The sequence below is a fragment of the Heterodontus francisci genome, chromosome 9, assembly GCF_036365525.1.
Source record: "Heterodontus francisci isolate sHetFra1 chromosome 9, sHetFra1.hap1, whole genome shotgun sequence".
Taxonomy (NCBI): domain Eukaryota; kingdom Metazoa; phylum Chordata; class Chondrichthyes; order Heterodontiformes; family Heterodontidae; genus Heterodontus; species Heterodontus francisci.
In genome coordinates this window covers 116583037-116604594 of record NC_090379.1, presented here as the reverse complement: position 1 = coordinate 116604594, position 21558 = coordinate 116583037, and the positions used below count along the sequence as shown (strand labels likewise).

At 44.7% G+C, this 21558-nt stretch overlaps 1 protein-coding gene across 5 annotated transcripts in view; it reads left to right on the top strand.

The window, feature by feature from the left end:
* Positions 1–21558, top strand: part of ptgr2 (prostaglandin reductase 2) — a 59395-nt gene that overhangs the window by 32869 nt on the left and 4968 nt on the right. For 4 of the 5 annotated variants that reach the window (XM_068039759.1, XM_068039762.1, XM_068039760.1 and 1 more), the window contains exons 5-9: positions 634–804; positions 2925–3134; positions 6541–6662; positions 11596–11683; positions 13290–13329. In XM_068039759.1, the coding sequence (XP_067895860.1) occupies positions 634–804; positions 2925–3134; positions 6541–6662; positions 11596–11683; positions 13290–13329 (631 nt within the window). The remainder of the gene's footprint in view (positions 1–633; positions 805–2924; positions 3135–6540; positions 6663–11595; positions 11684–13289; positions 13330–21558) is intronic. The other variant, XM_068039763.1, reaches the window with a different exon arrangement.

Sequence of the window (21558 nt, the reverse complement as noted above, 5' to 3'; positions counted from 1 at the left end):
ATTTCTGCATTTTGTTAAAGGAGAAATGTATTCTATTGAATTGTTCAAATAAATCCCAGGTATATAAAAGGAGATATCTAAGGTGTCTTGTATCAGAATTTCTGCTTTATTTGGTGTTCAGTATACCACTAATGAGAGTAATTTCGAGTAGAACTCACCTTAATGTGAGATTGTGACTTCTATTGTCCAAGTAATGGTGTCCCATCACAGTTAGAAACATAGAATGATGCAGCACAGAAGGAGGCCATTCAGCCCATCATGTCTGTGCTGGCTGTTTGTAAAAGCTATTCCAATTAATTCCACTCCCCTGCTTTCTCCCCATTGCCCTGTACATTTTTCCCCTCATGTTACTATTGAATCTGCTTCTGCCACCCTTTCAGGCAGTGCATTCCAGATCACAACAACTCGCTGTGTGTAAAAAAAAAACCTCCTCATGTCACATCCGGTTCTTCTGCCAGTTTCCTGAAATCTGCGTCCTTCTGCCACTGGAAACAGTTTCTCCTTGTTCACACGATCAAACTCTTCATAATTTTGAACCCCTCCAGTATTGCTGTCGGTTTGATGTGGGGCGGGTTAGTTTGAAATTGACCTCTCGGTGTTTCATTTCTCATGGCCTTTTTGCCCATCTTGCAGCTCGACCCTCAACTTGTTGACGGACACCTCTCCCATTTCCTGGGTGCCGTGGGAATGCCCGGCCTCACCTCTTTGCTGGCTGTGAGAGAAAAGGGTCACGTGAAGCCTGGAGCCAATCAGACGATGGTTGTCAGCGGTGCTGCGGGAGCTTGTGGGATGTTGGCCGGTCAGGTACGTGAAAGAGTTGGGACCTCCTCCAGTGGCCTTCTACTCTGAAACATAGAGAGTCTTATTCCTGTCACCCAGTTACAAGGAGCAACATAGGAACAAGAGGATCCTGTTCTGCCATTCAATTAGGTCTTAGATAATCTATAGCTTAACTCCATTTGCCCACCTTTGTAGCATAGCCCTAACACACTTACCTAACAAAAACCTAACAGTCTCAGTTTTGAAGTAGTCTGTTGACCCCAGCATCAACAGCTTTTCTGGGGAGAGAGTTCCAGATTTCCAGTAACCATTTTTGTGAAGAAGTACTTACTAACATCACCCCTGAAAGGCCTGGCTCCAAGTTTGGCCCGGATTTTGCAGCCAGCGGTGAAGGGACAGCACTTGCCACTGACCTCAAGGAAAGCAGCCCACAAAGATCTAGTAAGCTTTGTGCCGTTGATATTTTCTGTTATGACGTCTGTCAGTCATCAGAGATCCCTAGCATGCAGAAACAGCGAGGTCATTGAGCGGATTGAGCAGCCAATCAGATTGAGGAAGTCTTAGAGACAGCAAGACAGGAAGTTTTAAAAGAAGCACCAATTATCATTCATTTTTTAAATCATCTTACGCCAAGTGAAATAAAGATTGGGACATACAATGGGATTAAGGTTAAAGCTGAAATATAAGAAACATATAAAAAATTTATTTTTAAAAAATCTGTGGAATGGAGGGAATGGCACTCCAGACTTGTAAAATTAGTTTTTCAGGGCCAGAGAGTTTGTTTAGCAACAATTAAGACTTGGTATGCTATTAAGAATGATGTTGCCTAGAAGCCGTTTCTTTGAAAGAGCTGTCCAATTCATTCCACTCTCAGTTGCAGCACCCCCTTTAAAATTATACTGTTTAATTTATATTTCCTCCTTATTCTTCCCACCAAAATGAATCTCATCACACTTCTCTGTGATTAAATTTCATCTGCCATGTGACTGCCCATTTCACCAGTTTGTGTCTTCCTGACATATGTTACTATCCTCCTCACTGTTTACTACATTTCTGAGGTTGTGCCTTGACATTATGCCATGTATATTCAAGTCTAGGTCATTAAACTATATCACCGGCCCCTGGGGAACACCACTGCACACTTCCCTCAAGTCTGAAAACAACCATTGACCAGTACAGTTCAGCAGATTCACCCAGCTCTGTGCTCACAGGTCCAGAAGTCATTGAATGTCACAGCACAGAAGGAGACCATCCGGCCCATCGTGCCTGTGCTAGCTCTTTGAAAGAACTATCCAATTAGCCCCAATCGACTGCTCTTTCCCTGTAGTCCTGCAAATGTTTCCTTTTCAACTATAATTCTGATTAAGTCTGCTTCCACTGTCCTTTCAGACAATGCAGTACAGATCACAACTACCTTTAAAATAAATTCTGCTCAGCTCCTCTCTGGTTCTTTCGCCAATTATCTGCAATCTCTGTCTTCTGGTTACCGACCCTCCTGCCAGTTTCTCATTAGTTGACGCCGCCCTCATTATATGTTCTCGGGATGCTGTCCATCCAATGGGCTTTGAGTCACCCTCTAGTGTGTACGCGAGACTGGGTGGTGAGGGGGAGGGAGGGGAGGCGCGGGTGGGGTGTCAGATTCCCTTCCCTGAAGGGCATTCATGAATCACAATCTGACAGCATGGTCACAAATTACCCACTTTATTGAGCTTGTGACCTCTGGGTTATTAGTCTAGTACCATAACCACTACAGTACTCACTGTGAGTCCCTTAACTAGTGGAGGACAAGGTCCAGGAAATCTATGCCCCTTTCGCTTCGAACTAAAACCCACCTTTTTGACCAAGCATCAGGTCACCTGTTCTAATGTCTCCTCGTTTGTGTGGCAGTTATGTCCCTGTGAAGCACCTTGGGACTTTCGACATTTAAAGGTGCTATATAAATGCAACTTTCTGTAATTACCTCATGCACAAAGTGATACAAATGATGCCTTTGCCATGTAATGACGTGGTAGACAGGGATTCTACAGTTGCATCTCGTGTATGGGACTCCCGACGGATATTTTGTTTTTTCTCTGATAACCAGATGCATTTGAAGGCAGTGGGTTGATTTGTTAAAGTGCCGAACATTATAACTGTGTCCCCAGATTGGCCGTCTTGAAGGATGCTCCAGAGTTGTCGGGATCTGTGGCACGGACGAGAAGTGTCGGGTTTTGGTCTGTGAGATAGGCTTTGATGCGGCCATCAACTACAAGAAGGATAACATTGTGGAGAAGCTACAGGAATTCTGCCCAGCTGGAGTGGACAGTTACTTTGACAATGTCGGAGGGGATATCAGCAATACCGTCATAAGTCAGGTACAGATTTTATGGGTTGAAGGAAGCGATGTGCAAGGTTTTTCCAGCAGCAACAGCTTCCCCAAGTGGGTGAAGGTACCATGATCGCTGCTGCTGATCCCTAGCATTGAAACACTATTGAACTGTCTGAACTCACTCCTCAGGAAGTCTTTCCCCCCTCTCATGTGAGAAGATGGCTCAGATCCTCCTTGTTATTATTCACAACTGCTGGGGATTGCCCGGAAAGGGCAGAGGGGGAGATGGTCAGGAGTCAGCACTTTCAGTGGTCTGTAAATTAACGCATGTGGGCTAGGCTTATTGGAGGCAGCTTTCATATTGTTGCTGCTCCGCAGGAACTAAACAAAGTCCCCTCTCATAAGTGGTCTTGGGAGGCACCACTGCCTCATTGTGGTTGGTCAGCACTCATTGCTGAGCAGGTGTAGGCCATTCAGTCCCCTGAGCCAGTTCCATCAGTCATTGGAGCATCTACCTCAATTCCATCCGCAACAATAACTTGCATTTATATAGTGCCTTTATTGTAGTAAAACATCTCGATGTGTTTCACAGGAGCATTGTACAAAAATTGACACTCAGCCACATGAGATATTAGGACAGGTGACCAAAAACTTGGTCCAAGAAGTAGGTTTTTGGGAGCATCTTAAAGGAGGAGGGAGAGGTAGAGAGGCGGAGGAAACTCCAGAGCTTAAGGCCTAGGCAGCTAAAGGCTCGACCATTAATGGTGGAATGATAGAAATTTACGCGCTTCGGATCCCTATCCCTTGTGTTACGGCCAGGTGGTAAGGGATGTGGGTGGTTCCCACTTTTCAACTCCAAACTGACCTCAGCATGTGTTTTTATTACTAGGGTTTTAACCACTTGTGTTTCATTTGTCAAATAAACAGACAGCAACAGGTTTTCTTACAGGTTTAAAACTGAAGATTAACTACTTATTGAGCAATATTCACTCCTGAAATGGTTGCAGCCACACCCACACATGTATTTACGCAGGCGTGCGTGCACGCACACACACAAAAAATAGATAGAGAGGAAAAGTGAGGTAGGTTTTCAGGGTTCACAGTAAAACTGTTGAATCTTCTCGGAGGACAGTTTCTCTTTTTTAAAGTTGCAGGCCTGGATTGTTTGTACATTTTTCTGGTGGTTGAGACATAGGAAATAGGAGCAGGAGTAGGCCATTTGACACCACAAGCCTGCTTTATCATTCGACCAGATCTTCTACCTCAGTGCCATTTTCCCACCTTATTCCCATATCCCTTGATATCTTTACTATCTAGAAATCTGTGTCTGTCTTATCTCTGTCTTGAATATACTCAATGACTGAGCCTCCCAACCCTCTGGGGTAGAGAGTTGCACAGATTCACCATCCTCTGAGTGAAGAATATTCTCCTCATCTCAGTCCTAAATGGCCTACCTCTTATTCTGAGACTGTGTCGACTGGTTCTAGACCTGCCAGCCAGGGGAAACATCCATCCTGCATCTACCCTGTCGAATCCTGTAAGAATTTTGTATGCTTCAATGAGATCACCTCTCATTCTTCTAAACTCCAGAGAATACAGGCCCAGTCTCCTCAATCTGTCCTCATTGGACAATCCCACCATCCCAGGAATCGGTCTGGTGAAGCTTCGTTGCCTCTCTCTATGGCAGGTATATCCTTCTTTAGGTAAGGAGACCAAAACTGTACACAATACTGCAGGGACAGTCTCACCAAGGTTCTATACAGTTGCAGCAAGACTTCCCTACTCCTGTACTCAAATCCTCTTGCAATAAAGGCCAACATACCATTTGCCTTCCTAATTGCTTGCTGCACCTACATGTTGACTTTCAGTGATTTCAGTGACTTATGAACAAGGACACCAAGGTCCCTTTGGACATCAACACTTCCCAATCTCTCACCATTTAAGAAATACTCCGTATTTCTGTTTTTCCTACCAAAGTGGATAACTTCACATTTTTCCACATTATATTCCATCTGCCATGTTCTTGCCCACTCACTTAGTCTGTCTAAATCCCCTTGAAGCCTCTTTGCATCCTCTTCACAACTCACATTCCCATCTAGTTTTGTGTCATCAACAAAATTGGAAATGTTGCATTTGGTCCCCACATCCAAATCATTGATAATAGATTGTGAATAGCTGTGGCCCAAGCACTGATCCTTGTGGTATCCCACTAGTCACAGCCTGCCAACCTGAGAATGACCCCTTTATTCCTACTCTCTGTTTTCTGTCTGTTAACCAATTCTCAATCCATGCCAGGTGCTCTTATTTTGCTTACTAACCTCCTGTGTAGGACTTTATTGAAAGCCTTCTGAAAATCCAATGCACCACATCCACTGGTTCCCCCTTATCTATTCTGCTAGTTATATCCTTCAAAAAACTCAACGCACACAGTGATCACTTTCAGTTGTCTACTGCAACCAGTTGCAGTGTAGAATTCACAGCAAGTCTTCTTCTTTGGCTTTTGCTGGATCTCTCAGCTGTCAGCTGGTCAGGCTTTTGTGATGTCTGATTCGTCTCCCTCTCCAGGGAGCTACCTTTTAAGGTAAAAGTCTCTCACATGTTGCCTCTGTTAGGTGATGCAGAGTCCCTTCCCTGTGGTTACTTCACATCTTCTTTGTTTCAGAAGAACGGATTCAATTCAAAAATGTCTCTTGATGGGTACAGGATGGGTGTAATTGACACCTCTTAGCTTTGGAATGTGACCTTATGTCGTTAACAGACAGTAAGACAGTTTGAATATAGAGGGCCAAGTCATTTGATCTTCGGTGGCCATTTTGCAGCACATTGCCCACTTTTTAAAGGAAAAGTCAATTTTTATAACTCTTCAATTTGGGTTCTGTATTTTCATCTCTGCTTTTCACCTGAGAATGACACTTACCCAACAAAACTCCAGTGATCTCAGGATTTAAACATTTCAATTGATGCCCAGCCTGTTGAGGGAGAGAGTTTGATTTCCACTACCTTTTTTGTGAAAAAAGTACTTCCTGATTTCACTCCAAAATAGCTTAGCTCTGATTTTAAGATTTATGCTCCCTTGTTCTGGATACCACAACCAAAGGAAGTAGTTTCTCCTTATCTACTCTATCAAATCCTCTTAAGATCGTGATTAGATCTCACCCCAACCTTCTGAACGCAAGAGAATACAAAACAAGTTTCTGAAACCTGTTCTTACAATTTAATCCTTTCAGTTTTGTTATCGTTCTGTAAGGTGAACGTAAGCACAGGAGGAGGCCCATTCAGCCCCTCGGGCCTGTTCTGCCATTCAATGAGATCATGGCTGATCTGCAACTAACCCCAAATACCCATCTATGCCGCATATCCCTTAAACCTTTGGTTAACAAAAATGGTGCCTCATACATATATTCCTGTTTCTAAGTTAGCAGAATATTAAAATTTATTTCTCTTTAACCCAGATGAATCAGAACAGTCACATCATTCTATGTGGACAGATCTCCCAGTACAACAAAGATGTACCTTACCCTCCTCCACTACCTTCCCACACAGAGAATATCCTAAAGGAAAGAAATATCACAAGGTAAGCAAACCGTTCCATAGTAGATAGAGTGGGTGCAAGTACTTGCCTTCATATTTTCCTGTTGTTCACTTGTACTGTAGTGTGAGGAATCGCAGGCTGATTAACAGACAAACCACAATGTGAACTCTCCTTCCATGGCTGTAATCATTCATATACCAGCCCAAGAGGGGATTAGTCCCAAATGGCAGGAGGGTTTGAGAATCATAGAATGGTTACAGCTCAGAAGGAGGCTATTCAGCCTGTCATGTCCCTGTCAGCTCTCTGTATGAGAGTAAAACCCACTCCCTGCATTTGTTCCACTTAGCCTTGCAAATTTTTTCTCTTTGGGTAATTATCTAATGCCTTTTGAAATCCACGATTGAATCTGCCTCCACCACGCTCTCGGGCAGCGCATTCCAGATGCTAACCACTCGCTGCGTAAACAAGTTTTTCCTCATGTTTCTTCTGGTTCTTTTGCCAGTCACTTTAAATCAGTGTCTTCTGGTTCTCAACCCTTTTGCAAATGGGAATAGTTTCTCCCTATCTACTCTGTCTAGACCCTTCATGATTTGGAACACCTCTATCAAATATCCTCGTAATCTTCTCCCAGCTTTGACAATCTATCCACATGACTGAAGTGTCTCATCCCTGGAACCTTTCTCAAATCTTTTCTGCACCCTCTGTAAAGCCTTCACATCCTTCCTACAGTGTGGTGCCCAGAATTGGACATAATACTCCAGTTGAACTAAATCAGTATTTTATAAAGGTTCATCGTAATGTCCTTGCTTTTGTACTCTACGCCTTGATTTGTAAAACACAGGATCCCATATACCAGGGATGTCCAACCTTTCCACATGAGGGGCACGTTACAATTTTTGTCCTACATAGGGGTCCGGCGAGCAAATTTCAGAAAATTAAAGGCATTAGAAATTTATTTTACTATTAATCAAAACCCCAACAAATGTGCATTTTTGTGAACAAGCTTTGAATGGGAAGACTAATTTATTAACTTACTGTGTCAAACACTGATTTCGCGGAATACCTAGTATTGCTTTTTGCTTGCACAAGTGCCCGCACAGTTAATGTAGCGATGCCGAGTGTTCCAGTTAGATTTCCATCTGTCAGGACTGATCGTCATCTCTTTCTTTCTCTCCCTCTCTGTGTCTGTCTCTCTCCCCCTTCTCTGTATCTGTCTCCCTCTCTCCTCTTCTCTGTGTGTCACGTCCCTCTCTCTCTCTCTCCCTCTCTCTCTCTCTCCCTGTCTCTCTCTCCCTCTCTCTGTGTCTGTCTCCCTCTTTCCTCTTCTCTGTGTGTCACGTCCCTCTCTTTCTCTCTCTCTCTCTCTCTCTCTCTCTCTCTCTCTCTCTCTCTCTCTCTCTCCCTCTCTCTGTGTCTGTCTCCCTCTTTCCTCTTCTCTGTGTGTCACGTCCCTCTCTTTCTCTCTCTCTCTCCCTCTCTCTGTGTCTGTCTCCCTCTCTCCTCTTCTCTGTGTGTCACGTCCCTCTCTTTCTCTCTCTCTGTCTCTCTCTCTCCCTGTCTCTCTCTCCCTCTCTCTCTCTCTCTCTCTCCCTCTCTCTCTCTCTCTCTCTCTCTCCTCTTCTCTGTGTGTCACGTCCCTCTCTTTCTCTCTCTCTCTGTCCCTCTCTCCCTCTCTCTGTGTCCTCCTCTTTTTATCACTTTTTTCCTTTTATATGCCTATAGAAGATTTTTGGATTCTCTTTTATGTTAGCTGCCAGTTTCTGATAGTCGCTCTTTGCTTCTCCTTTCTTTTTTCACTTCCTCTCTGAGCCTTTTATATTCAGCCTAGTTCTCACTTGTATTATCCACCTGACATCTGTCATACACATCCTTTTTACGATAGCTCTGGATTTTTTTTTTTTGTCCTGCCTTTTCCTTTTTCCCTTGTGGGAATGTACCTCGACTGTACCTGAACTGTCTCTTCATTGTTCAAGTGCAGTTTTGCCTGCCAATCTTTGAATCCAATTTATTTGGTCCGGGTCCATTCTCACTCCACTGAAACTGGCCCTCCTCCAATTAACTATTTTTACTCTGGATTGCTCTTTGTTCTTTTCCATCACTAACCTACACCTTGTGATTCTATGGTCACTGTCCTCTAAATGTTCCCCTACTGACACATGATCCACTTAACCAACCTCATTACCCAGAACCAGATCCAGCAATGCCTTCTTCCTCATTGGACTGTAGAAAATTCTCCTGAACACACTTGAGAAACTCCTCCTCCACTCTGCACTTTATACTATTACTATTCTAGTCTATATTAGGATCATTAAAGTCACCCATTATCACTACTCTATAGTTTTTGGACTTCTCTGTTATTCCCTTGCAAATTTCTTCCCCGATATCTTTCCTACTAGTTGGTGGCTTCTAGAATACCCCCAGTAGTGTATTGGTATCTCTATTGTTTCTTAGCTCTAACCAAATAGATTCTGTCCTTAGCCCCTCTAAGACATCCTCTCTCTCAGGTAATATTCTAACATACATCTGGCATGGACTCGGTGGGCCAAACGACCTCCTTCTGTGTTGTAATGATCTTATGACCCTTATGACTCTAATCAATACTGCCACCTTTCCTCCTTTCCTTCCTTCCCTATCTTTCCTGAACACCTTATATCCAGGAATTTTTCGTACCCAGCCCTGTCTCTTTTTGAGCCAGTTCTCTGTTATTGCCATGACATCATATTCCCACGTGGCTATCTGTGCCTGCAGCTCACTGACCGTATTTACCACATTCCACGCGTTTATATACAGGCACTGTAAACCTAAATTAGACCTTATTGCATTCCCTCTTAGTAAGGTATTAAGTGGGGTCAGACTGTTTCCTACTCTGGTGCTATCTGTCTCTCCCAATCCTTCGTGCACCTTGTTTATTTTTTCTGATGTCGCCTATTGATTTCCACACGCCTGCCAAGTTAGTTTAAACCCTTCAGAATAGCGCTAGCAAATCACTCCGCAAGGACGTTGGTCCTGGCTCTGTTCAGGTGCAACCCGTCCAACCTGTACAGGTCCCATCTCACCCAGAACCAATCTCAATGTCCCAGGAATCTGAAGCCCTCCCTCCCGCATCATCTCTCCAGCCACACATTCATCTACTCTGTCCTCCTATTTCTATACTCACTACCGTATGGCACCGGGAGCATTCCAGAGATTAGTATCTTTGAGGATCTGCTTCTTAATCTCTTTCCGACAACCCAGACCCACTGGATGTGAGTATCCCACTGGATGTCAACCCAAACTTTAGAGGTGTCAAGGTAGAGGTGTCGAGGCAATTTTGTCTCTGCAAGGACAGCGCTCTGGAGGCCTACTGATCAGCTGGCAGGGGTCTCATAAACCCTGTCTTTGTTGACCCCCGTGCCTGATGCGGTGTCTCCCGATGGAGGGCGGGCCAGGAGGCAACCTGTGCCTGCCCGTGAAGCTCCACGAGAGCAACAGCAGCCGGCCAGGCCAAGGAGGGCCCACCTGAGCCAAGAGGGTCAGTTTTAGGGTTTGAGATGGTGGGTCAGTTGACCAGTTTTACCCGTGCTGCTGGTTATTCCCCCCCACTGAAGTGTCGGCCTGGAATATCCACTCGAGTCTCCTGGTGTGTAACCTGAATCCACCAGAGCCTTGAGCGTTTCTGAGGAAGGGTTCCTTGTCAATTTTCTCTCTCTCTCTTGTTGTCCTCCCTTCCTGCCCGGCTTTATGGGCAACCTCCAGTACCTAGCTATTATTCAGAGCATAGGAATAGGCAGAGACTGATCAACTATTTGACTGCTGTAAGGGATGATCGCTAAGCCCAGTCCTGCCTCATCCACTGTCCACATCTGGCCATTTCTAGTGGGGGTCACTGTGGAGTAGAGTCATTATGGCTCAGAAGGAGGCCGTTCGGCCCATTGAGTCCACGCCAGCTCTCTCTAGAGCAATCCAGTCGGTCCCATTTCCCTGCTTTATCCCCGTGGCCCTACACGTTTATTTCCCTCAAGTGCTGTCCAATTTCTTTTTGAAATCATTCATTGTCTCCGCTTCCACCACCCTCGTGGGCAGTGAGTTCCAGGTCATTACCACTCACATCACCCCTGCATCTCTTGCCCAAAGCCTTAAATCTGTGTCTCCCAGGTCCTTGTCCCATCAACTAATGGGAACAGCTTTTCTTTGTCTACCTTATCTAAACCTGTCATGATCTTGTACACCTCCATCAGAATAAAGAATGAGTAGGAGCCCAGGTGGCTGGGGTTCTCTTCTCTCCATTTTTACTAATATATCGATTTCTCACCTTGCTGAGGGGGATGTCCTGCACAGTATCAGATGTCCTTGAATTGTTAGTAATGCACAGAACTGCATAGGTTTCCTTTTTTTCATTTTCTGCATGTGAGTATCGCTGGCTAGGCCAGCATTTATTGTCCATCCCTAATTGCCATTGAGAAGGTGGTGGTGAGCTGCCTTCTTGAACCGCTGCAGTCCATGTGAGGTCGGTACATCCACAGTGCTGTTAGGAAGGGAGCTCCAGGATTTTGACCCAGCGACAGTGAAAGAACGGTGATTATAGTTCCAAGTCAGGATGGTGTGTGACTATGAGGGGGAACTTGCAGGTGGTGGTGTTCCCATGCATCTGCTGCCCTTGTCCTTCTCGGTGGTAGAGGTCACCGGTTTGGGAGACACTGTCAAATAAACCTTGCCACATCCTGTAGATAGTTCTTTTTCATTTAGTCACAACTCTACATTAATTGCCCTCCGTTTAGGGTCGGAATGTTCTGGGGGAAGTGCTTTGTACCAGGGTGTTGCAGTGCCGGAATCTCCTTATTCTCCGTGCTCTTGTTTTGTTCAAGTGGCTTTGGTGTGTCTGCCTCTTTAACCCGACACGCTCGTTCATGTGTTGGCCGAAGTCCTTTGTGCTCTAATTGTGATTTTTGCTTCTTCCTCTCGCCCCCTTCCCTCTGCCCCTCCTGATCTTCCACAGAGAAAGATTCATTGTGCTCAGTTATTCAGATAAACATGAGGTGGGCCTGGTCCAGTTGAGCCAGTGGCTGAAGGAGGGGAAGCTGAAGGTACTGTACTGTGTGTTTGCTGCATATATAGTGATAGCACGGTTCCTGCCAAGAATGGAGACGTTTGGATAATTCCCCTGTCAATCATTCTATTCAACCAGACTCGCAGGCTAAAGTAGTGTAATACTCACTCTGGAGAAAGAATGACTGTAGATGTTTAAACCTTGTCCTACACGGTCCCGAGACAATTGGTGTCCGTTCGGAAATTTGTAACACTGCAACTAACTCGTTCGGCACATTCCTCTTCTGATGTCAGCTGGTGAATTCCAGGAGAAATCTGTGCTGGCAGTTTGGCCCTTTGGTAGTCGGAGCCTGGGAAGGTTGATGGGGGTGATTGCCCTCTTTCCACATCACCAGGCACCTGGGCCTCTGCCTGCTGGCTATCTGCAGCTGGTAGGTAGATGGTGCAGAGAAGCAGTGCAGAATGAGGGGAGGGCTTCATCTTTTTGGCTGCTGGTTTTGCAGTCCCCCTCCCCTCCCTGTGATTTTATTCTCCATCAAAGTTAAAATCTGATGGGTTGTGAAACAGACCGCTGACCCAATCATTCCAGTTCCTGACAGGCAGGTTAGGTTAAAATTGTCCTTGCTTTTTTCCCCCACTCTACTTCTCCCAGGGCAGGAGCTTTGAATTTGTTCATTATCCATTCTTGATTGCTGCTCCCTGACAGCTGACTGTCTCTGTTAGTCAACATCACTTGTTAATCAAACTGTTGCATTCAAGTCTCAGAATGCAATCATCTCATTTGGCAGAATCTGGTAGATAGTAGTGCCCCATTTTCACACTTCCCAGTAGTTCTGTTCAGTTTAGCTGAGCTGTTTAGTTGGCAAAACAAGCTGTAAATAGCAAGGAAGTCAGAATGCATATGCAGTGTTCAGCCCCCCCCCCCCCCGCCCCCCAATCCCCCACCGCCAACGCCCTCAAACCCCAATATCAACACCAAGCCAATGTCTCAAGCTGCGGAACTTGAGAACTTGGGTGAAGGTTTTGGAGCCAATGGTTGCCCATCAAGTTACCTGGAAGTGGATTAATGAGGGTCACCGTGCAGGCTCAGGAGTCAGAAAGAGATGGAGAATGTGCAAGAAAGAAGCAGCTCAGCTTAAGGACCAACTTGAGGGCCAGTTTACAGACTGTCACCAAGACGTCGCAGAAATGGAACTGCAAACCATGTAGTGCCGTGGTGTCATGCAGGCGAGAACAATCCCACCTTCAGTCTGTGGCCTGCACTAAGTGATTCTTGAGTTCCCCCGGGCTAAGTACAAAATACAAAGCAGGGTTTCTGTTCCTAATCACCAATCCATGGACTTGTGCTGGGGTGTATGCATTCTTGGTTGTTGGTTTCAGCTGTGCTCAAATAGCAAGCTGATCCCTACTGGGGGGGTCACACACGAACAATGGACAGGAGCGTGTTTGCATTTATAAACCTGCAAGGGAGTTGATGAGAAAGAGAATTTGGGTGAAGGGGGGGAAAAAAATGAGATTTTTCCAACTTGAGCCCAGCATTGTTGGTGTAGCCACTTTCCACGGTGACATGTCAATGGTAGATGTGGATGGCAGGAATGTACAAGACATGTTTGCAGCTCTCTCAAACACTTTCTGCTCCTGCAGGCCCGTGAGACAGTGGTGAAAGGATTGGAAAACATTGGAGGTAAGCTTCATGCAATCCTTTGTTTGCTGTGCTAAGGTACTTCTATTTTACCTTCTTTCCCATCGAAATGGTCTCTCTATGCCATACATCCAACTAAGCGAGTGGTAGGGAGATCACCTTGGGCCCAGGCCACCGCCGTAAGGGTGTCCAAGACTGGCCAGATTGGGAGATGACCTCAAAGCATATGCAGACATTCAAAATGCCTTCAGGATGCTGCAAACTAGTCTCATGATTATGGTCCGAGTGGGTGGAGTCAGCGGAGGAGTAGCAGAATGGATGGAAGCTGGCTACAAAACCAAAAACAAAGTTGATATTAAAGGTAGTTTTACTTAGACTGGCAAAAAGGTGAGAAGCCGTCTTCCACAGGATTGGTCCTGAGTCCACTGTTGCTGACTATTTACTTCAACGATTTGGCCTCTGGAATCAGAAATACAATTTCAAAATTTGTGTGTGACACCAAATTGGAGGGGGAGGGGAGGGGGAGTGGGGGGGCGGTGTAGTCAGTACAGAGGAGAACACTGACTAATACAGGAAGCCATTAATAAACTGGCAGAATTGGCATGGAAGTGGCAAATTAGTTTCAGTATTAACAAGTGTGAAGTGGTGTATTTTGGTTACATACTTATTGGAAAAATAAGAGTCTAAATGGGGTAGAGGAAAACCAATCTAGGGATACAGACGCACCTTCACCGTCAGGTTAGAGTACCTGAAGGTGCTGGGAATGTGGTTCAGAGGGGCTGTGGTGTGTGCCAAAGACTGGAAGGAGCAAGTAGTCATGGTGAAACAGAAACTGGGCATGTGGGAGCAGCACTCCCTTTCCATTGCAGGTAAGAACCTGGTCATCAGGTGCGAGGCGCTCTTGGTGTTGCTGTACGTGGCGCAGGTCTGGCCCATATCCCACTCCTGTGCTGTGGCGGTCACCCGAGCCATCTTCCGCTTTATCTGGAGATTGAAACTGAACTGTGTCTGTAGGGACATGTTGTTCAAACCTCTAGATAAAGGGGGTGAAAAATGTACCCAACATTGTCCTCATCCTGATGGCAATCTTTGTGTGCAGCTGCATCAAGTTGTGCATAGACCCTGATACACAAACACCAAATGTCACTACATGCTGAGGTTCTCTCTGTCCCCGGTGTTACAAAGGATGGGTCTGGCCACATTGCCACGGAAAGCTGCGTTCAGTTGGACTGTGTCGTACCACCTGTCCCTTGTGGAAATGTTTGTTCAGAAAAACACCTTGACTACGTCTGTCAGGCGGTGGTCTGCATGTTATGTCCTCAAGGCCCTGCGGGAAAAGGAGACGGTGGATCCTGTCGGATGGTTCCCTCACAGACTGTAAAACTCATTTGGCAGAATGCCTCATCGCCAGAACTTTCAAACAAGCACCAAGATGTAGCTTGACTGGTGGTGAGAAGGGCCCTCCCCATCAGATCCTTCATGCACACCTAGAGTCTCACCGCCTCCATATGCTGCCCTCGAGGTGTCTGCAGTGGAGAAGAGACCGTCCTCCATCTCCTTCCGGAATGGGCCTTTGCAAAGCATGTGTGGAAAGAGATGCAGTGGTTTTAGTTGAGGTTCATTCTGAGAAGTTCCGTAACGCAGGACTCTGCTCTATGGGCTGTTCCCAAGGATGCACATCGAGATAAACATCAACTGCTGCGGGAGGACCACCAACTCTTTGGTCAATCCGAAACTTGCTGGTCTTTCAGTGCAAAGAGCTGTCCACGACCAAGTGTTGCAGACTGACACATTCCAGGGTCCAGGACTGTGTACTGAGGGACGCAGTAAAGTTTGGAGCAGCTGCTGCAAAGGCCCACTGTGTAAGGGCCTCCTGCCATAGTATACCGAGGGGCTGGAAACCATATAAAACTTCTCAGGCTGTAAGCACCAGGGAACGTTTGACATGGAATGTACATGTACATTGTAAATATAACCTGTAATGGCAAGTGTAGTGAGGTACTGTATTGAAAGAAACTGATCTGTGTTGCACTATATGTAATGTCAAATTTGAATCGTTATGCATTTATAACTTTCATAAATAAAGTATATTATTGGAAAAAAAGATATAGGTATACAAATCACTGAAAGTAGCGATGTAGGCAAGCAAAGCACTGGGATCCATAAGAATATAGGAAATAGGAGCAGGAGAAGGCCATTTGGCCCTTCGAGTCTGCTCCACCATTCAATACAATCATGGCTGATCTTAGACCTCAATTCCCTTAATACCCAAATATCTATTGACCTCTGTCTTGGATATACTCAATGACTGAGTGTCCACACTCCTCTGGGGTAGAGGATTCCAAACATTTACAACCCTTTGAGTGAAGAAATTTCCTCTCATCTCAGTCCTAAATGGCTGACCCTTATTCTGAGTCTGTAACCCGTGTTCTAGATTCCCCAGCCAAGGAAACATTTTCTCAGCATCTACCCTATAAAGTACCCAATGAATTTAATGTTTCAATTAGATCACCCCTCATTCTTCTAAACATAAATGTATATAGGCCAAGTTTACTCAGTCTCTCCTCTGGACAATCCCCTCATTCCAGGAACCAGTCTAGTGAACCTTCAGTGCACTCCCTCTAAGGAAAGTAGTCCTTCCTTAGGTAAGGAGACCAAAAGTGCAGATAAAACTCCAGGTGCGGTCACACCAATGCTCTGTATAGTTGTAGGAGGACTTCTTTACTCAGATACTCCAATCACTTTTGTAGAAAAAGCTAAAATTCAATTTGCTTGCTGTACCTGTATGTTAACTTTCTGTGAGTCATAGTCATTTAAGGCACAGAAGTTTAGTTTAGTTTAGAGATACAGCACTGAAACAGGCCCTTCGGCCCACCGAGTCTGTGCCGACCATCAACCACCCATTTATACTAATCCTACACTGATTCCATATTCCTACCACATCCCCACCTGTCCCTATATTTCCCTACCACCTACCTATACTAGGGGCAATTGCTAATGGCCAATTTACCTATCAACCTGCAAGTCTTTGGCATGTGGGAGGAAACCGGAGCACCCGGAGGAAACCCACGCAGACACAGGGAGAATTTGCAAACTCCACACAGGTAGTACCCAGAATTGAACCCGGGTCGCTGGAGCTGTGAGGCTGCGGTGCTAACCACTGCGCCACTGTGCCGTCCAACTTAACCTTGTAACCATTCCTGGAACCATTCTGGTAAATCTTCTCTGCACACTCTCAATGATCCTCACCTCTTTCCTAAAGTGTAGTGACCAGAACTGGATGCAGTACTCTTGTTGGTGCCTAACCAGAGCTTTATAAAGGCAAGGCTCAGCATAATTTCCCTGCTTTTTTACTCAGTGCCTCTCTTTATGAAGCCAAGATCCCATATGCTTTGCTAATCACTGTCTCAATATGTCCTGCCGATCTATGCACATGCACCTCCAGGTCCCTCTGTTCCTGCACACTCTTTAGAACTGTGCCATTAAGTCTATATCACCTCTCCCTATCCCTTCTGCCAAAATGCAGTACCTCACACTTGTCTGTATTAAATTCCATCTGCCACCTCTCTGTGCATTCCGCTAGCCACCTATGTCCTGTTGCAGGCGGTTCATATCATCCTTGCTGTTTCCACTCCTCCAAGTTTGGTGTCATTGGCAAATTTTGAGATTCTGTTCTGTATTCCAAGATCCAAGTCATTTATATATAGCAACAAAATCAGTGGTCCTAGCACTGACCCTTCAGGAACACCACTGTGTGTATCCTCCAGTCTTTCCTGCAGAGATCGGCAGTGGCAGCAGTGGACCTGCGTGGAATCTAATACCGGGAATGGAACTGAGCAAATTGCTCGTTTGGAGAGTCAGTGCAGACATGATGGATCTCCTTCTGAACTGTAACAATTCTGTAATTCGGTGAAAAAGAACTATTTACCACAACTTGCTGTTTTCTGTCCTTAAGCCAATTTTTTATCCATTTGAACACTGACCCTCCCATTTCAGGAGCCCCAATTTTTTTTAACCAGCCTTTTATCTGGTACGTTATCAAATGCTTACTTAAAATCCAGATAGAGAGCATTCACCGCATTCCCTTCATCACCCTTCTCAATTACTTCATCAAAAAAGTCAATTAGATTAGTCAAGCAGGACCTGCTTTTTACAAATAGCTCTCCTTAATTAACTCAAACCTCTCCAACTGACTGTTGATTTTGTTTGTCTCTGATTATTGTTTCTAAAACCTGACCCACCACTGACGTTAAATTTATTGGCCTGTAGTTGCTAGGACTGTCCTTACACCCTTTCTTGAATAAAGGTGTCACATTTGCCACTCTCCAATCCTCTGGCACCTCCCCCATATCTGTGCCCCCCCCCCCCCCCCTTCTCTCTCTCTTTCTGTCTCTCCCCTCCCCCATCTATCCCCCTGCACACTCACTCGCTGTGTCCCCCTCCCCCCCCCCCCCCTCTCTGTCCCTCCCTCTTTCTCTCTCTGTCTATCTCTGTCCCCCTGCACTCTGATAGTTGCTGAGAATGGGAACTGACAGCAGAGCAGCTTCATGGTTGGCCAGCTTGGATCCCATAACAATGTTTCAATGAAGAGCAGAGGAGTTCTCCCCAGTGTCTTGGCCAATATTTATCCCTCAATCAGCATTACCAAAACAAATTATCTGGTCATTATCACATTGCTGTTTGTGGGATCTTGCCATTCACAAGTTGGCTGCCATGTTTCCTACATTACAACAGTGACTGCATTTAAAGTATTTCATTGAGTGTGAGGGGAAATTGTGAAAGGTGTTATATAAATGCAAGTTCTGCTCTCTGAATCAGAAGAGTTGGGTTGGGGCCTTACTACAGTCTGCACTGAGTGTGAAGAAGGGAGTTTGGTATCACCAAAATTAATTAAGAAAAATAAATTAAATTTAATTAATACAATAAAGATGGCAGGACAAGTGATGTGTCTCAGCTGCAGTATGTGGGAGCTCCTGGATGCCACAGCAATCCATGACAACCACGTCTGTAGCAAGTGTCTGCGGCTTGAGGAGCTTCGGCTCAGAGTAGATGAGCTGGAGGCCGAGCTGCAGACATTGCGATGCATCAGGGAGGGGGAAAGTTACCTGGACACTTTGTTCCAGAAGGCAGCCACACCCCTTAGGATAGGGTCATCCGATGTGGTCAGGGACAGGAAGGTATGACTGTGAGTCAGACAGGTAAGGAGATTGAGAAGGTGGGAGTGAAGCAGCTTCAGCTCTTGCAATTAAGCAACAGATTCGAGGTTCTTGCAGCTTGTATGGACAGGATTGAGGGCTGTAGTGTGGATGAGCAAGCTGACCATGGAGGCATGGTACAGGAAGTCATTCAAGTGGGGGGAGTTGAAAGTAGTGGTAGCAGGGGACAGTATAGTCGGGGGATAGAGACCATCCTCTGCAGCTAAGAGCTGTGTTGCCTGCCCGGTGCCAGGGTTCGGGACATCTGCTCAGGGCTGTAGAGGAATTTGCAGTGGGAGGGAGAGGATCCAGTGGTCATGGTCCAGGTAGGTACCAATGACATAGATAGGACTAGGAAAGAAGTTCTGCATGGGGCGTAAGAGGAGCTAGGGGTAAATTTAAAAAGCAGAACCTCAAAGGTAATAGTCTCTGGAATATTACCTGAGCCACCTGCAAATTGGCATCAGGTAAATAAGATTAGAGAAATGAATGCGTGACTCAAAGACTGGTTTGGAGAAGTGGGTTCCAGTTTGTGGGTACTAGTACTGGGGAAAGTGGAGGCTGTACCGTTAGGACAGACTTCACCTGAACCGTGTTCTAGAGATTCGTATAACTAGGGAAGTAGAGAGGGCTTTAAACTCAATAAGGGGGGAAGGAATCATGTAGGGGAAGGTTGAGGAAATTAAAGGGAAATAACAAGGCAATAGATCAAGGTAGCAATAAAGGTAATGATGATCAGAGTACGGCAGGAAGGGGCAGTATATTTAAGAATGTGCCAGCACGTAGGGCCAGAGTTTACAAAAGCAGTAAAAAAAAAAACTGAATTAAGGGCTCTGTATCTGAATGCCCACAGCATTCGCAATAAAGCAGATGAATTGTCAGCTGACATATGTATGACCTGATAGCCATTACAGAGATGTGGCTACAAGGAAACCAAAGCTGGGACCTGAATAACCAAGGGTACGTGACATTCAGGAAGGATAGGAAGCTGAGAAAAGATGGTGGGGTAGCTCTGCTAATTACAGAGAGCATTAGTACTGTAGTTCTAAAGATCAAGATGTAGAATCAGTTTGGGGGGAACTAAGAAACAGTAAAGGCAGATCAGGGTTGTTTATAGGCCACCAAACAGCAGTGGTAATATAAATTCCAGTATAAATCAGGAAAGTAGAGATGTATGAAACAAGGGTAGTACAGTAATCATGGGGGATTTCAATCTACATATAGACTGGGCAAACTTTATTAGTATTAATGCTGTGGAGGATGAATTCATGGAATGTGTGCGAAATGGTTTTCTAGAGCAGTACATTGAGGAACCAACTAGAGAACCAGCTATTTTAGATCTAATATTGTGCAATGAAAAAGGGCTAATTAATAATCTTCTTGTAAAGGAGCCGTTAGGAAAGAGTGAGTATAATATGATTGAACACTTTCAAACTTAGTGTAAAAATCTATCAGAAACTCGGGTCTTAAATCTTAAAAGGAAACAATGACGGTATGAGGGGCAAATTGGCTACGGTGGATTAGGAAACTACGTTAAAAGGTATGACAGTAGACAGGCAATGGCTAACATTTAAAGAACTTTACAACAAAAATACATTCCTTTAAAGCACAAAAACCCAGCAAGCAAAGTGTTGCAACTGTGGCTAACAAAAGAAATCAAGGATTGTATTAAATCAAAGGAAGAGGAGTATAAAGTTGCCAAAAAATGGTAAGCCTGAGGATTGGAATCATTTCAGAATTCTGCAAAGGAGGACCAATAAAAAGATTAAGAAAGGGAAAATAGAATATGAGAGTAAACTAGCGAGAAACATAAAAATGAACTTTAAAAGCTTCTATAGGTATGTAAAAAGGAAAAGATTAGCAAAGACAAATGTGGGTCCGTTATAAGCAGAGTCAGGAGAATTTATGGTGGGGAATAAGTAAATGGCAGAGAAACTGAACTTTGTGTCCGTCTTCATGGAAGAAAATACTAAAAATCTCCCCAAAATAATAGAGAATCAAGGGACTAGTGTAAATGAGGAACTGAATGATAATATTAGTTTAAAAAAAATTCGAGAAATTAATGGGGCTTAAAGTAGATAAATCCCCTGGACCTGATGATCTACATCCAGAGTTTTGAAAGAGGTGGCTGTAGAGATATTAGATGCATTGGTGGTCATCTTTCAAAATTCTATAGACTCTGGCATGGTTCCTGCAGATTGGAAGATGGCAAATGTAACCCCACTATTTAAGAAAGGAGGGAGAGAGAAAACCGGGAACTATATACCTGTTTGAGGGAAAATGTCAGAATCTATAATAAAGGATGTGATAACAGGACACTTAGAAAATAATGGTAGGATTGGACAGTGTCAACATGGATTTATGAAAGGGAAATCATGTTCAACAAACCTGTTGGAGTTTTTTGAGGATGTAACTAGCAGAATAGATCAGGGGGAACGGGTGGATGTGGTATATTTAGATTTTCAGGAAGCTTTTGATAAGGTCCCACACAAAAGATTAGTAAACAAAATGAGAGTACATGGGATTAGGGGAAATATACTAGCATCGATTAAGAACTGGTTAACGGACAGAAGACAGACAGTAGGAATAAATGAGTCATTTTCAGGTTGGCAGACTGTGACTAGTGGGGTACTGCAAGGATCATGTGAAGTTATCACATAAATAGCCCCTATTTATAAAGCCCAGGATCCCGTATGCCCTTTTTAACCACTTTCTCAACCTGCCATGCCACCTTCAACGATTTGTGCACATGTACCCCCAGGTCTCTCTGCTCCTGCACCTTCCTTATAATTATATCCTTAATTTTATACTGCCTCTCCTCATTCTTCTTACCAAAATGTATTATTCCACACTTCATTAAATTTCATCTGCCACTTGTCTGCCCATTCCACCAGCTTGTCTATGTCCTCTTGAAGTCTATCACTATTCTCCTCACAGTTCACAACACTTCAAAGTTTTATGTCATCTGCAAATTTTGAAAATGTGCCCTGTGCACCCAAGTCTAGGTCATTAATATATATCCAGTGAAGCAGTGGCCCTAATACTGACCCTGTATACCTTCCTCCAGTCTGAAAAA